At 48.8% G+C, this 14937-nt stretch overlaps 1 protein-coding gene across 5 annotated transcripts in view; it reads left to right on the plus strand.

Annotated features, from left to right (window-relative positions):
• Positions 1-14937, plus strand: part of LOC140404070 (epsin-2-like) — a 73020-nt gene that overhangs the window by 16322 nt on the left and 41761 nt on the right. Inside the window, exons 1-3 of one of the 5 annotated variants that reach the window (XM_072492440.1) lie at positions 3065-3125; positions 8734-9299; positions 14283-14519. In XM_072492440.1, the coding sequence (XP_072348541.1) occupies positions 8942-9299; positions 14283-14519 (595 nt within the window). In that variant the 5' untranslated portion in view covers positions 3065-3125; positions 8734-8941. Of the gene's footprint in view, positions 1-3064; positions 3126-3757; positions 4110-6825; positions 7657-8733; positions 9300-14282; positions 14520-14937 lie in introns of those variants that run through there. The other 4 variants (XM_072492442.1, XM_072492443.1, XM_072492445.1 and 1 more) reach the window with 4 other exon arrangements.

Genomic DNA, 14937 nt, shown 5'->3' on the forward strand with positions numbered 1-14937 from the left:
TCCCTTTGTTCAAAAAGGGGAGCAGAGACAACCCCGGCAACTATAGACCGGTGAGCCTCACGTCTGTAGTGGGTAAAGTCTTGGAGGGGATTATAAGAGACAAGATTTATAATCATCTAGATAGGAATAATATGCTCAGGGATAGTCAGCATGGCTTTGTGAAGGGTAGGTCATGCCTCACAAACCTTATTGAGTTCTTTGAGAAGGTGACTGAACAGGTAGATGAGGGTAGAGCAGTTGATGTGGTGTATATGGATTTCAGCAAAGCGTTTGATAAGGTTCCCCACGGTAGGCTATTGCAGAAAATACGGAGGCTGGGGATTGAGGGTGATTTAGAGATGTGGATCAGAAATTGGCTAGCTGAAAGAAGACAGAGAGAGGGTGGTGGTTGATGGGAAATGTTCAGAATGGAGTACAGTCACAAGTGGAGTACCACAAGGATCTGTTCTGGGGCCGTTGCTGTTTGTCATTTTTATCAATGACCTAGAGGAAGGCGCAGAAGGGTGGGTGAGTAAATTTGCAGACGATACTAAAGTCGGTGGTGTTGTCGATAGTGTGGAAGGATGTAGCAGGTTACAGAGGGATATAGATAAGCTGCAGAGCTGGGCTGAGAGGTGGCAAATGGAGTTTAATGTAGAGAAGTGTGAGGTGATTCACTTTGGAAGGAATAACAGGAATGCGGAATATTTGGCTAATGGTAAAGTTCTTGAAAGTGTGGATGAGCAGAGGGATCTAGGTGTCCATGTACATAGATCCCTGAAAGTTGCCACCCAGGTTGATAGGGTTGTGAAGAAGGCCTATGGAGTGTTGGCCTTTATTGGTAGAGGGATTGAGTTCCGGAGTCGGGAGGTCATGTTGCAGCTATACAGAACTCTGGTACGGCCGCATTTGGAGTATTGCGTACAGTTCTGGTCACCGCATTATAGGAAGGACGTGGAGGCTTTGGAGCGGGTGCAGAGGAGATTTACCAGGATGTTGCCTGGTATGGAGGGCAAATCTTATGAGGAAAGGCTGATGGACTTGAGGTTGTTTTCGTTGGAGAGAAGAAGGTTAAGAGGAGACTTAATAGAGGCATACAAAATGATCAGGGGGTTGGATAGGGTGGACAGTGAGAGCCTTCTCCCGCGGATGGAAATGGCTGGCACGAGGGGACATAACTTTAAACTGAGGGGTAATAGATATAGGACAGAGGTCAGAGGTAGGTTCTTTACGCAAAGAGTAGTGAGGCCGTGGAATGCCCTACCTGCTACAGTAGTGAACTCGCCAACATTGAGGGCATTTAAAAGTTTATTGGATAAACATATGGATGATAATGGCATAGTGTAGGTTAGATGGCTTTTGTTTCGGTGCAACATCGTGGGCCGAAGGGCCTGTACTGCGCTGTATTGTTCTATGTTCTATGTTCTAAGGGCCGGTGCTGACCTGAAGGGCCGAATGGCCTCCTTCTGCACTATAAATTCCATGATTTTATGAACATCAAACCGCAAAGTGGAAAGCGGGGTGGATAAAGCCCAACGGGCACGGAAGGCCTGGAGGGGCCATGGTCAGGGAGGGTAACGGTGGTGGGGCCTTGGCCAGGGGGCAGCTGGGGAGGGGTCTTGGTCAGGGGGTAACTGGGGAGGGGTCATGGCCAGGAGGGTAATGGGGGAGGGGCCATGGCCAGGGGGGTAACTGGGAAGGTGCCATGGGCAGGGGGTAACTGGGGAGGGGTCATGGCCAGGGGGTAACTGGAGAGGGGCCATGGCCAGGGGGTAACTGGGGAGGGATCGTGGCCAGGGGCTAACTGGGGAGGGGCCTTGGCCAGGGGGTAACTGGAGAGGGGTCATGGCCAGGGGGTAACTTGGGAGGGGCCATGGCCAGGGGGTAACTGGGGAGGGGCCATGGCCAGGGAGTAACTGGAGAGGGGTCGTGGCCAGGGGGTAACTGGGGAGGGGCCATGGCCAGGGAGTAACTGGAGAGGGGTTATGGCCAGGGGGTAACTGGACAGGGGTCATGGCCAGGGGGTAACTGGGGAGGGGTCATGGCCAGGGGGTAACTGGGGCGGGATTGTGGCCAGTGAGTAACTGGGGTGGGGTCGTGGCCAGGGGGTAGCTGGAGAGGGGCCTTGGCCAGGGGGGTAACTGGGGTGGGGTCGTGGCCAGGGGGGGTAACTGGGGTGGGGTCATGGCCAGGGGGTAACTGGGGAGGGGCCTTGGCCAGGGGGTAACTGGACAGGGGTCATGGCCAGGGGGTAACTGGACAGGGGTCATGGCCAGGGGGTAACTGGGGAGGGGTCATGGCCAGGGGGTAACTGGACAGGGGTCATGGCCAGGGGGTAACTGGACAGGGGTCATGGCCAGGGGGTAACTGGGGAGGGGTCATGGCCAGGGGGTAACTGGGGAGGGGTCATGGCCGGGGGGGGGGGGGTAACTGGGGAGGGGTCATGGCCAGGGGGTAACTGGGGAGGGGTCATGGCCGGGGGGGGGGTAACTGGGGAGGGGTCATGGCCAGGGGGGGGGGGGGGGGTAACTGGGGTGGGGTCATGGCCAGGGGGTAACTGGGGAGGGGTCATGGCCGGGGGGGGGGGGTAACTGGGGAGGGGTCATGGCCAGGGGGGGGGGGGGGGGTAACTGGGGTGGGGTCATGGCCAGGGGGTAACTGGGGAGGGGTCATGGCCGGGGGGGGGGGGTAACTGGGGAGGGGTCATGGCCAGGGGGGGGGGGGGTAACCGGGGTGATTTCCGATCAGATCAAGGCAGCTGCCAATGGCCAACTGAAGCCCCATCCCAGCCCCAGCTAGGGAACCTGATTGGCCGCCTGCAGCGTGACGATTCCCACATATGCGCCGCTGATTGGGTGGAGCAGCTATCAATCACACTGCTGGAGTTGGATCTGCAATTCTATTGGCTCAAAGCGGACCCGCCCTACACCCGATTCCCTATGTGGATTGGTCAAGACTGCTGTGAATCGAACCGGGCCGCTCAGCCATTGGCTGCGGAGGCTGCTAATCCAGCCTTCCCCGGTCTGTTATTGGGCAGATGGGCTGTCGCTCATAGCGGAGCGCTGCCATTGGTCCGGGCGAGCCGGGGGCGGGCCCGGGCCGGCGCCGCTCTGAGTGACAGTCGGGGCCGATCGAGCGGGAAGGCGGTGAGTGAGTAACGGCGGCGTAGGCCCGGGGCCTGGCTCGGGCGGCGATTCACACACCCGGGTCCTGGCCCCCGCTCCGCCCGGGGCATCCGGCTCCGCACTCGGGCCCGGAGCCTCCCCGCGGCCTCGGTCTTTCCCGCTGCCCCTGCCCGCGATCAGCGCCGGCCGGCCGACGGTGCACGAAATCCAGGCCGCTGACTGACCCCCCCCCCCCCCCCACCGGCCGGTCCCCGGACCGCAAACCCCGGGCGGCCAGACTTTTATTTTAAATTATTAAAGCCCCTTTAACCGTGACCGGCGGCGGTGCACAGCCCCCCCCCCCCCCGGAATGATTCACCCCCCCCCCCCCAGGGGGAGGCATTCGGCCCATCACCGCTGTGCTGGCCCCCTAGGCGGAGCCGTTTCTGCCATTGGCTCTGTGTGCGCGCCCCTCCTCAGGAAAGGCTGGAGGTAGAGGAGGAGGGGCTGGAGCGAGGACCGAGGAGGGGCGACTGGAGCGAGGAGGGGCGACTGGACCGAGGGGGGGCGACTGGACCGAGGAGGGGCGACTGGACCGAGGAGGTGGGGGGGCGACTGTATGGAGGGGTATCGACAGGGTGGACGCGGAGAGGATCTTTCCTCTTGTGCGAGAATCCAGGGGGTCACTTTAAAAATAAGGAGTCATTTATTGAAGACGAATGAGGAGAATTATTTTTCAGAGGGTGGTGAGTCTCTGGGACTCTTCAAAAGACAGTGGAAGTGGAGTCTTTGAATATTTTTAAGGCTGGGCTGGATAGATTCTGGATTAATGAGGGGGTGACAGGTTATCCGGGGTTCGGCAGGAATGTGGGGTTGAGGTTGCAATCGGATCAGCCGCGACCTTGTTGAATGGCGGTACTGACTCGAGGGGCTTAGTGGCCTGCTCCTAACTCGTGCCTGTGTTGGCTCATTGAAAGAACAATTTCTCCCATTGGATTGGATTTGTTTATTGTCACGTGTACCGAGGTACAGTGAAAAGTATTTTTCTGCGAGCAGCTCAACAGATCATTAAGTACATGAGAAGAAAAGGGAATAAAAGAAAATACATAGTAGGGCAACACAACATATACAATATAACTACATAAGCACCGGCATCGGATGAAGCATACAGGGTGTAGTGTTAATGAAATCAGTCTCTCCACATCCATGTCTATCCTGCTGCCCTCTGTCACATTAAGGTTCCTGGCCCCAGCATCCTCACCAGTGACATGGACAGGTCATTGTGCCTGTGCTCAATCCTTGGAACAGCCATCAAATTAGAACCCCCCCCTTTCTCCACAGCACCTGCATTCTTGACCCATTACTTTGTTGTCCAGCTCATTTGTGAAAGTCGCCATCCTTTCAGGCAACACTTTCTGATTACAACGAGTGTAAATGTTTCCTCACGTGGCCTCTCGTTCTTTTGTCACTTATTTATAATTTGTGTCCTTTAGTTACTGAGCCTCTTGCCACTGTAAACAGTTTGCTCTTCTCGATTCCTTGTTTCCTTATTTATTAAAAAGTTTATTTTGTAACCGGTAGGTTGCAGTAACCTGTGGGTCAACCTGGGCACAGGAAGGATTTTTCAGTGTCTGGAATGACACTGGCTAGAATTTCACAGCTGCTTTCACAGTTTTCTTGTCTCTGCCATTTCCTCTCCGTTTCCAACCCCACGGAATGTTGTGGGCGCGTTTCTATTCTCAGTGCGCACCAGCAATGCTACCTCAAATTGAAGATGTTTCTTTTGCTCTTAACATTCTCCCTCTTTTCAGTTCCGGTGCTCCAGTTTCCTCACACAGTCCAAAGATGTGCAGGTTAGGTGGATTGGTCACGCTAAATTGCCCATTAGTGTCCAAAGGGGTCTATGACTCAAAACCCGTCTGATAGATGCTGTCAGACATGAGTTTTTTTCAGCATCCCCTGTTCTTGATTCAGATTCCAGCACCTGCAGTATATTGCTTATATTATTATGCCAGAGCTGTTGGGCTTAAGGCTGCTTTCCTGTACTGCTTCACTGGAGCTCATGGGTTCCCCTTGCTGGTGATGCTGCTATAGCTGAGTTGCTGGATTGGCTGGAGCTGGATGATGTTCCCTGCTCAGAGTCTCATTAGGACACTTGGTGAAAGCAGTTTAGTACAGGGAACACTGTATATTGTCTGTTATTGAAGCAGCCAACATCAGGCTCAAAATTGAACAAGCCATAAGATGTAGGAGCAGAATTGGGCCCATCCAGTCTTCTCTGCCATTCGATCATGGCTGATCTCATCCTAGCCTTAACTCCACCTGTTCTCCATAACCTTTACCGATTAAAAATCTGTGCATCCACTGCACTCTGGGGTAGGGAATTCTGCAAATTCACGACCCTTTGGGAGAAGTAGGTCCTCATTTTTCATTGTGAATGTGGGTTGAATGATTAATGAAAGAAAAATGCTCCCTTATTTGGTTGACGTGTAACATTCGCGAACTATGGTGAGGTAACATGTCTGTCCATTCGATGGTGCCGGTTGCGTTTTGTGGATTTTGTATCATGGCTATGGCAACTTAACTGTAGTTTAAGAATCAATTTTCATTCAAGCATTTGTGGGTGTTATTGGTCAGGTCAACATTTATTGCCCATCCCTAATTACCCTTGAGAATGTAGTGATGATCTGATGCCTTGAGCACAACTGAGGGGCTTGCTTGGGCTTTTCAGGGGGCAGTTGCTGTGGGTCTGGGTAAGAATGGCAGATTTCCTTCCCTAAAAGACAATATTGATCCCGATGGGTTTTTACAACAACCCAATAGTTATATGGTCACCATGAGACTAGCTTTTTAAATTCCTGATTTTATTTAATTAATAGAATTTAAATGTTTGAGCTGGTGTGATGGTTTAGAAACATGGATCATTAATCCAAGCCTCTGGTTACTAGTCCAGTAACATAACCACCATACTAAATCTCCACGATAGCCCCAATCTATTGGCTGCTTACTTTGGGCAGGATTTAATGTTTGCGGAAGGGTTCATGTTTCCCCGCTACAGATGAAGGGGTTGGCGGAAGGGGGATTGCCAGTGAGGGAGGGGAGTTGTCCTTGGCAAATGCAATTGTGTGCCCTCCGTCAGACATTGAATTCTTCGATGTGTAGTATGCAGAGAATCCTAGATGTTGGAGATCATTACAACAGCAAATGCGCTTTGGCTATTTGAACTGCACCTTTGTTGCTAATTCCTTCCCAGTTCACCAGAAGCTGTGGTCTTTGCAAGGCCACGCTAGATGAGTCTGATTGTCATTGGCCTGTTCAACGTCAGAAGCCATCACAATTGAACCACAGCACAACTTTGCCGATCCGTGATTAGTTCTCAGGAGAGTTTAGTGAGCATCGATAACTTTGTTGAAGCTTCTGATATTCTCTTTTGAGCCCAAGGGCATTGACACAAGCCAAATCCTTGGATCAGGACCCGAGATGACCTAGTCTGTATGGTTCGGTTATATGCTGCTGTTGCTAATTTTTAAACTTAGAAATATTTCATTCATGGGAAGTAGGTGTCGCTGGCTCGGACAGCAGTTAATGCCCATCCCTAATTGCCCTTGAGAAGGTGGTGGTGAGCATTGTATAATATGATTTATATTTTTTGAACCCTGCAGCCTTTGAGTCACTTTCTGCTTTGTTTTAAGTTCGGTTCCTGTTAAATAAGTGTACATGAATTTTGCAGCGATTTGAACCATGTTGCACTCACTCCAAGGCTTAAGGTGCCTACCATGAATCTTGATTCCCTTACAAAAGCAGGGAAGACTGTTCCATTTTCCCCCCTCGTCTTAATTCTCTTTTATGCTGGTGCTTGTTTACATGTGATGCCAGGGCCTAATGCCTGCGAGCTTACTCACCCCTCCTCTGCAGCAGAATGGCAGCCTATTGTGCACATACGATTTTCAGAGGGAGCCTGGAGTTGGTGTAAAAACTTGGTGCTGACTTATAGAGCGTGGATCGAAACGAGCATTGGTGGAAAAAATGAAATTGGTGTTTTTTTTATTAGTTTTTTAAAAACCCAGCCAAGAATAGAATGCAAAATGAATCTCACTTCTTGAAGATTGTTCCTCCTTGAGGAATGGAAGCTGGCAGTAAAACGCACCATATGGCAACCATCTTGGTGCAAAGATTCCATCTGTTGTCACTGAGATTTTACAGCTTGGTGAATCAGTCACAAACTGATGCTGTCTTAGCAAGGACGTACTTATGCTAAAACTACCGGATCGGGGTAGCCTCGCTTTGAATCCAGTTACTGTTAAATTGCCGAAATCCCCATCAGAAGGCATTTTGTAAACAGTTTGTGAATTTTAGACTCCAGATCGACCACTGGGTTTATTTTTGTTATCGATTTGCATCGAAACTTGCAGCTGGTAAGGTCTATTGTGCGTATGGCTGGCTCTCTCTGATTGAGATATCCAACTCTGGCTCCTTCCCCATAGCCGTGCAAACGTTTCCTTTTCCACTGGAGTGAGAGACATGCCATGCTCTATATCTAACAATGACGTCCACTGATGCTGCTCCTGGTAAGGTAGATATTATGCTGGGATATTGTACAGTAGTATTTTAGGTCAGTGCTACGTGTTACGGTAGTGCTGCTAAGAAATGATTTAACAGTGAGGCTGTGGAATCTTTGCCCTTGGAGTGAAAGGTCAGCTATGGATTTGTAAAGTTGGGACTGGCATTCTGTTGGGGAGGGAGCTGAAACACAATCTAAAGATTCTGCTGTAGGTGCGCGAGAGAGGAATATGTATGATTCTAACTGCAAGAATGATAGTTGAAATTTTAGTTTGAAGTTGCTGCTACGTGCTGTAGCTCAGAAGGTCAGAATGAGGCCTGAAGGCAACTGTGGGTAGAATAAATTTGCCTAGCGCAGGCAAAACTGTCCTTCACGTTATAAACTTTAATGCGTACACCAAAAGGTAATTCGAGTGATCAATGTAATAACTCAAAATGTGTTTTTTATTTAATCATTTTTATTGATATTTTGAATATTACTAATTTTAGTAATTTATAATCTAATGTTTATTAGTGTCAGAAGTAGGCTTACATTAACACTGCAATGGAGTTACTGTGAAAATCCCCCAGTCGCCACATTCCGACACCTGTTTGGGTACACTGAGGGAGATTTCAGAATGTTCAGTTTACCCCTCCAATTGAGGGGTGAATGGTGAAGAGCAGTTGAGTTGCTGATCAGGTTTTTTGCTACATCTATTGTGCATGGCATCGTGTAACATATGCTTCAGCAGTGAGTACTAAGCCCTATAATTTCTAGTACGTTCCCCACTTTTATTATTTTAAACCGAGAACCCTAGGTGAAGGCCCAAGGCCCATAGTGCGGGACATGAGTGAGGCGAAACGAGAGTCACATCAATTAGCGAATTGGGTAATATTGAGGTTTTAAAATGGGTGGACATTTTGTAAGGAAGGAATGGCTGCAGATGGGGAAATGCACCATTCTGTGGTCCTGGGATGGTCTCTGAGTCTGTATGAAGAGTCTTTATCAATACGGTGAGCATAAAGAGGGAGGACAAAAGGAGCATTGGGAAAGAGCGGAAGGTTTGTTGGAGCAAGGAGCATTGATCAAACTTTTGTTTTCTTATTCCAGGTTGTCGGTATGGGGCAATGGTGGAACTGTCGGCAGTCTCCAAGTGAACACCACTAGGGCAACATGTAGATGAATTCAGATTGCACGGAGGAACAAATTCCTGAACGGAAGTTGGCAATGGTGTTAACACTTGGCTGCTGAAAGGCACCTGCGGGGCCGTGGGTGGTGAGGGGGAAAGAAAGGAAGAAGAAAGCTCAAAGCAGTCACCATGACGTCCTCGTCTCTTCGGAGACAGATGAAAAACATTGTGAACAATTATTCAGAAGCCGAGATAAAAGTCCGAGAGGCCACATCAAACGACCCGTGGGGTCCGTCCAGTTCGCTGATGGCTGAAATCTCCGACCTGACGTACAATGTGGTGGCTTTCTCTGAGATCATGAGCATGATTTGGAAACGCCTCAATGACCACGGGAAGAACTGGCGTCATGTCTACAAGGCTCTGATGCTGATGGACTACTTGATCAAAACGGGCTCTGAGCGCGTGGCACAGCAGTGCAAGGAAAATGTCTTTGCCATTCAGACGCTGAAGGACTTTCAGTATATTGATCGGGATGGGAGGGATCAAGGTAATAGCTCCTATTTCTAATATTTTTATTTCAAACTTGGAATACAATGCAAGGCCTTGGGGTGAGAAGTGCATCAATCAAAAGACGAGGGGCCTGGTCATGCTGTCCAGGTGCGGGATCTCCAATTTGTGCTGATAGAGGGGTTGCTAATGGCCTCGCTTTCTGGGCCAGAGCAGGGGAAAGGTTGATTTGTCTAGCTCAGGGTCTGTTGACTTCTATTGCAAAATGTGCATGGCCAGATAAGGAAGTTGTGACAACATCCACAGCACGCTCTGTGAGGATAACCAGATTCAAGGAGACCGCTGTTGCTGGCAGCACATTTAACCTCTGTCAGTTGACAGTCTCACACTTTGGTGTAATTCTCAGATGAAGATCCAAATATGAGGACTTCTTCCCAGCAGTAACAATTCCTGCCCTATAGGTTTTAATATAAACTTATTGCAATTCAGAAACACTCCAATCTGAACGCGTTTACTCCACTGAAAATTCCTTTCCAGGCCTCTTTTTTAAAAAAAACTTAGCAGAGACCCATTTCAGAAGACTGACTTTTTAGAAATACTTTGCCTGCCCACTAATAAAATACCTAAGGTGCATGACCTTTTAAAATAACATAGGCGCTGTCAAATGTTTAGTGGCTTGGGTGAGACCTGGGAAATCTCACCCTCACCCTAACTGTGGCTGGGAGACGTCAGTGTGGGGGTCAGTGACCACAGCTGTGTGTGGGGATGTGTTAATATTAAACTGCTGCTGTTGGGGTAGTTTGTGGGACTTGCCAGGATGTAAAAGTGGAAACATAACACAGTTTCTTGGGTGGGGGAGCAAGAAAAGGAGTTTCAGTTGACTTAAATGTTTTGGAATCACTCGAGATTGAACATGGGAATTGTGAAATAAAAAGATCACTGTTGCTCTCATTCACCACCTACCTCCCTGTCGTGGCATGATACAAAGATAATGGAGTTACTGACTAATCCCAGTCATCAATCTCTTTTCATTTTAAGTACCCAATTTGTTTCCAATTAAGGGGCAATTTAGCTGGCCAATCCACCCACCCTGCAGAATTTTGGGTTGTGGGGGTGAGACCCACGCAGAGAATGTGCAAACTCCACATGGACAATGACCCGGGGCCCTCAGCGCTGTGAGGCAGCAGTGCTAACCATTACGCCACCGTGCTGCCCTCTGTGATCAATTTCTATCTACGAGTCTACGAGACTCAGACAGGGGGTCAGACGAGACTCGGGCACCCCCAGTGGTGGAGAATTTCCACTGGTCCAAACTCTTCATTGCTCCCAAGCTCCATTCCCCACGTTATGTCCCAAATTGTGTTCCACCAAGGTGTTCTTTTCTGAAAGAAGTTTGTCTGATTTGCTCATGAACTGCTTCCACCCTCACCATGGGTGTTTTCCTTCACACGTGTACCTCGACAGGATGTGGCAGCCACATCTTTAGCTGCAGAGGGTCAAAGCCTGCTGACCCCCATTGGTCCTTGCTCCCATTTAACAGTTTCACTTCCTAGTAATTGTCACTGAGTAATGTTCGGAGTGACTCACCAACTGTTCCCCTTCCAAGGCTATTTCTAGTGCTCTGCACACTGACAGCTGTGTGTAACGGTGGATAGTACCTTGAGCTTGCTGGGCTATTGGGAGAGCTTATTGCACTTGGTTCTCATTTCTCCCATGCTTTTACATAGAGATGCAGCGTTAGGGGAACCTGCGGATGAGATTTTTTGACATGCCTCCAGTCTGAATGGTGTATGTCACAAGCTTGAGAGCACATTGACTGTGTAATGAACGCGCCCCATGTGTCACTTCCCCCACTGCAGCAACCAGCCTGTGACATTCAGTTAATACCACATTAGAGGTTCCGGGTTTTTTTTTGGGGGGGGGGGGGAAGAGGGAAGAGTCTAAAGATGAAGGGCAATGAATCAGCAGGCCATCGCTCCGTTTAGAATTGTAAATCCCAGGCACTTCTTAGAAGAGCAGAATCGAGCAAAAAACACAGAGTCAAAGAAGACGTGTTAATTTAAAGGCTTGATTAAAGAGGTAGAGTTAGGAGCAGCTTAAATTAGGAACAAGTGGGACAATTATAGAGATGCAATCTCAGAGCTTGCAACTTGGGAAGGCTGACACCACGACCACCAATGATAGGGCGAAGTTGTGGACCAGAAAGAGTAGGAATGCTCCTCGAGGACTGTCCTGACCTTGAGGATTTTCAGGTGGTGGGTGAAAATTGTAAGTTTGTGCCCCCATCCTGAATTGTCCTTTATAATCAGTTTTATACAGTGACAGCTTATTCAGTTATTTAACATGAAAAGCTTCACTGACCATAATGTAGTAGATTTCAGACACTGCAGTAGAGGCATTGCAATCCGTTTGCAATCATTAGTTATGGAGCTGAGCTAACCACGTTTTCTTTAATATAAATTTAGAGTATCCAATTATTTTTTTAAGTAAGGAACAATTTGGCGTGGCCAATCCACCTAACCTGCACGTCTTTGGGTTGTGGGTGTGAGACCTACGTAGACACGGGGAGAATGTGCAAACTCCACACGGACAGTGACCCGGGGCCGGGATCGAACCCGGGTCCTCAGTGCCGTGAGGCAGCAGTGCTAACCACTGCATCACCGTGCCGCCCCCTAACCAGTTGCTACGTCTTCACTGCTCCCTCTGAATTCATTTGTATATTGGATGTCTCTCACCATCTTGTCCCACAGTTGGCTGAATTTGAGGTTTTTAGTTGTTATTTTTACCTTTGCATTTGTCTGTCGACTTGCAGGGACCAGAATTCAGACCATCTAGGCTAGATTCTAAACGAGGTTGTCTTTGTTTTTTTGTTAACTTTCTCCCTCCTGGCACCTGCTGATGTCCAACTTGGGCTATACTGTTACAACTTTCACCTGTTTTCATCCAGGCAGCTTGTGTCCCCTTATAGCAGTGTTCTTCAAAGTCTGGGACGCGACCTGCGGGTGGGTCGCGGGTGGGTGTCGGGAGTGTCGCGGAGCCAATGTCCGCGGTGCTCCCGATCGCGCAAATCCCCGCTCAGCAACCGGCTTTTCATAACGCCGGCTGCAAGCAGCCGCGAACATGTAAAAAAAAATGTTTTGCCTGCATTGCGCATGAAAATGAAATGAACTGAAAATCGCTTATTGTCACAAGTAGGCTTCAAATGAAGTTACTGTGAAAAGCCCCTCGTCGCCACATTCCAGCGCCTGTTCGGGGAGGCTGTTACGGGAATCGAACCGTGCTGCTGGCCTGCCTGGATCTGCTTTCAAAGCCAGCGATTTAGCCCTGTGCTAAACAGCCGTGTGCGCATGATGACCGGCACGCATGCGCAGTGCGGCCACTATTTGTTTAAACGGTTGCAGGTTTTTGTTTTACAAGTTCTGTAGTGGTTTTTATTCATTTAATTTATTCATTTAATTTTCATTGTTTTCATTTATTTTATTAAAAAATTTTTTTTTTACAAGTTGTGGGGGTTTATTCATTATTTTCATTTATTTTATTCATTTTTTTTTACAAGTTCGGAGAGGGGGGGGGGGTTATTTGATAAAATTTTACAGGAAAAAAATTCAGAACTTTGGACAGATGGAGACTCCATACTTTCCGACACCGGAAGGCTTCACCTTCATCCAACAGGTCCCATTGGAGGAGCGAGTACGAGGGCCAAAGGGACCCAAACCCATTTCCTCCATTTTTATCAGCAGCAAACAAGGTAAGAGAAAATGGTGGGTCGTGCAGGCCGGCCGGCGTGGGTCGCGCAGGTCGGCCGGCGTGGGTCGCGCAGGTCGGCCAGGTTGGGTCCCGAAGGTTGGCCGGTTGGTAAAAATGGGTCCTCGGAAAAAAAGTTTGAAGAACACTGCTTTATAGCAATGGGGTAATGGCTGCAGTCGGCTTTGTGGTGCATGATTCTGGCTTTAACTCCAGTTCATGGACATGCCTTCCAGCATGATTCACTGAGTAACAATAAGAAATGGGATCCTCAATGTCTTTGTCCCTGTAATCCTCCTCTCCCCCCCAACACACACACACACACACACACACACACATTATAATTTAACTCCCCCATCTGGTTTGAGATGAGTGAACTTGGTGCAGGTCCAGATGGATGCTGGGACTTTCCAATCAGACTGGCTCCATGTTATGTCAGTGACCTTACCCCTTTCCAGTTTATTCCAAACTGAATTGCAGAGATGGGTCATTCATGGATTGAATTTGATTTCTTCTATTTCTGGCGTCAGGAGCACCCTGTATAGATACATCCCATAATATCAGGAAAAAAAAAATCAAAGCCTGTCCCTCTAACCTAGCATCTAACTACAGATGTGTTAGATGGGGTTACGGAGATTAGGGCAGGGGGTTGGGCCTAAGTGGGGTGCTCTTACGGAGGGCCGGTGCAGACACGATGGGCTGAATGGCCTCCTTCTGCACCGTAGGGATTCTATGACTCTTTGATTCCAAATGTGAACCCATCCTTTAAATCTCCTCAGCACGAAGATGAATGACCAGTAATGCTGCTTTTGGCCTGATCTTCCATATCGTGCGATCTTTTAAATCCACCCAATCAGGGAGACGGGGCTTGGAGTTTAATGATTGATCCAAAGGGCAGCTCTTCTGACATTGCAAAATGTTTGGCCTAGATTTTTGGCGGCAGTGAGGTGATGGTTGAATGTGTAACCTTTTCATTTAGAGGTAAGCGTGCCCGGCTGACACTAATGCGGTGAGGCTAGATGGAACTAGGCTCCCCATTTAGATGCTTTGGTCTATATGTGTTTCCTGTACTCTGTCCTAGCTGTCAGAGAGCTTCTTTTACACCCGTCTTTTATAATCTGTCTTTAAACAAACTCCTGAAGCCTTACAAGTTGCAGGAAGTACTGGTTACATTCAGTCTCGTTGATGGGATGGTGTTGTGGGATGCCAGCTCCTTTCTGTAAGCTGCATTGCTGTGAAGTGTAGTCATAACCATTGTAATCCATTCCCTCCAAACCAGGTATTAATGTGCGGGAGAAATCAAAGCAGCTCATTGCGTTACTGAAGGATGATGAGAGGCTTCGGGTCGAGCGCAGTCACGCGCTGAAGACAAAAGAACGAATGTCAAGTGTGACGACCGCAGTGGGCAGCAATAACCAGATCATGTTCGGGCGCGGCTCCAGCCACCCAAACTTGTCCACGAGCCAGTCAGATGAGTGTGGCAAAGTGGGCGGATCGCCTGCTTCTTACCATGGCTGTAAGTGTTCATTTTGCACGTGTGTGTGTGTGAGTGAGGGAGAGACGGACATCAAGCCTGGTTTTAAATATTAGAGCTTATTTCCATCTTGCACTGTGTTGTCCAGTAGAAGCTTCTAACTAGCCCTGGGTGTGGCTTTTGCGACAATCTTTTGGCCACATGCAACTCTCTCAGTGCAGGTAAATAATCTTCGCCCGTGTATATTTACTCAATAAACCTGTTCCGTCATTCAGTAACCAAGCAAGTCGAGCACTCTGAACCATCAAAACAAATTGATTATTGTCTCACTATTTTACCAACAAAACACAAAAAGGTTACGTTTCACATGAATGTGTATGCAATTGAGAGTATTGATCTATTGGCCACAGAGTGGGTAGCAATCAGGGTTTAAAAGGTTCATGGCATGGAGACAGGTTGC

The sequence above is a fragment of the Scyliorhinus torazame genome, chromosome 29 (assembly GCF_047496885.1).
Source record: "Scyliorhinus torazame isolate Kashiwa2021f chromosome 29, sScyTor2.1, whole genome shotgun sequence".
In the NCBI taxonomy this organism is placed as follows: domain Eukaryota; kingdom Metazoa; phylum Chordata; class Chondrichthyes; order Carcharhiniformes; family Scyliorhinidae; genus Scyliorhinus; species Scyliorhinus torazame.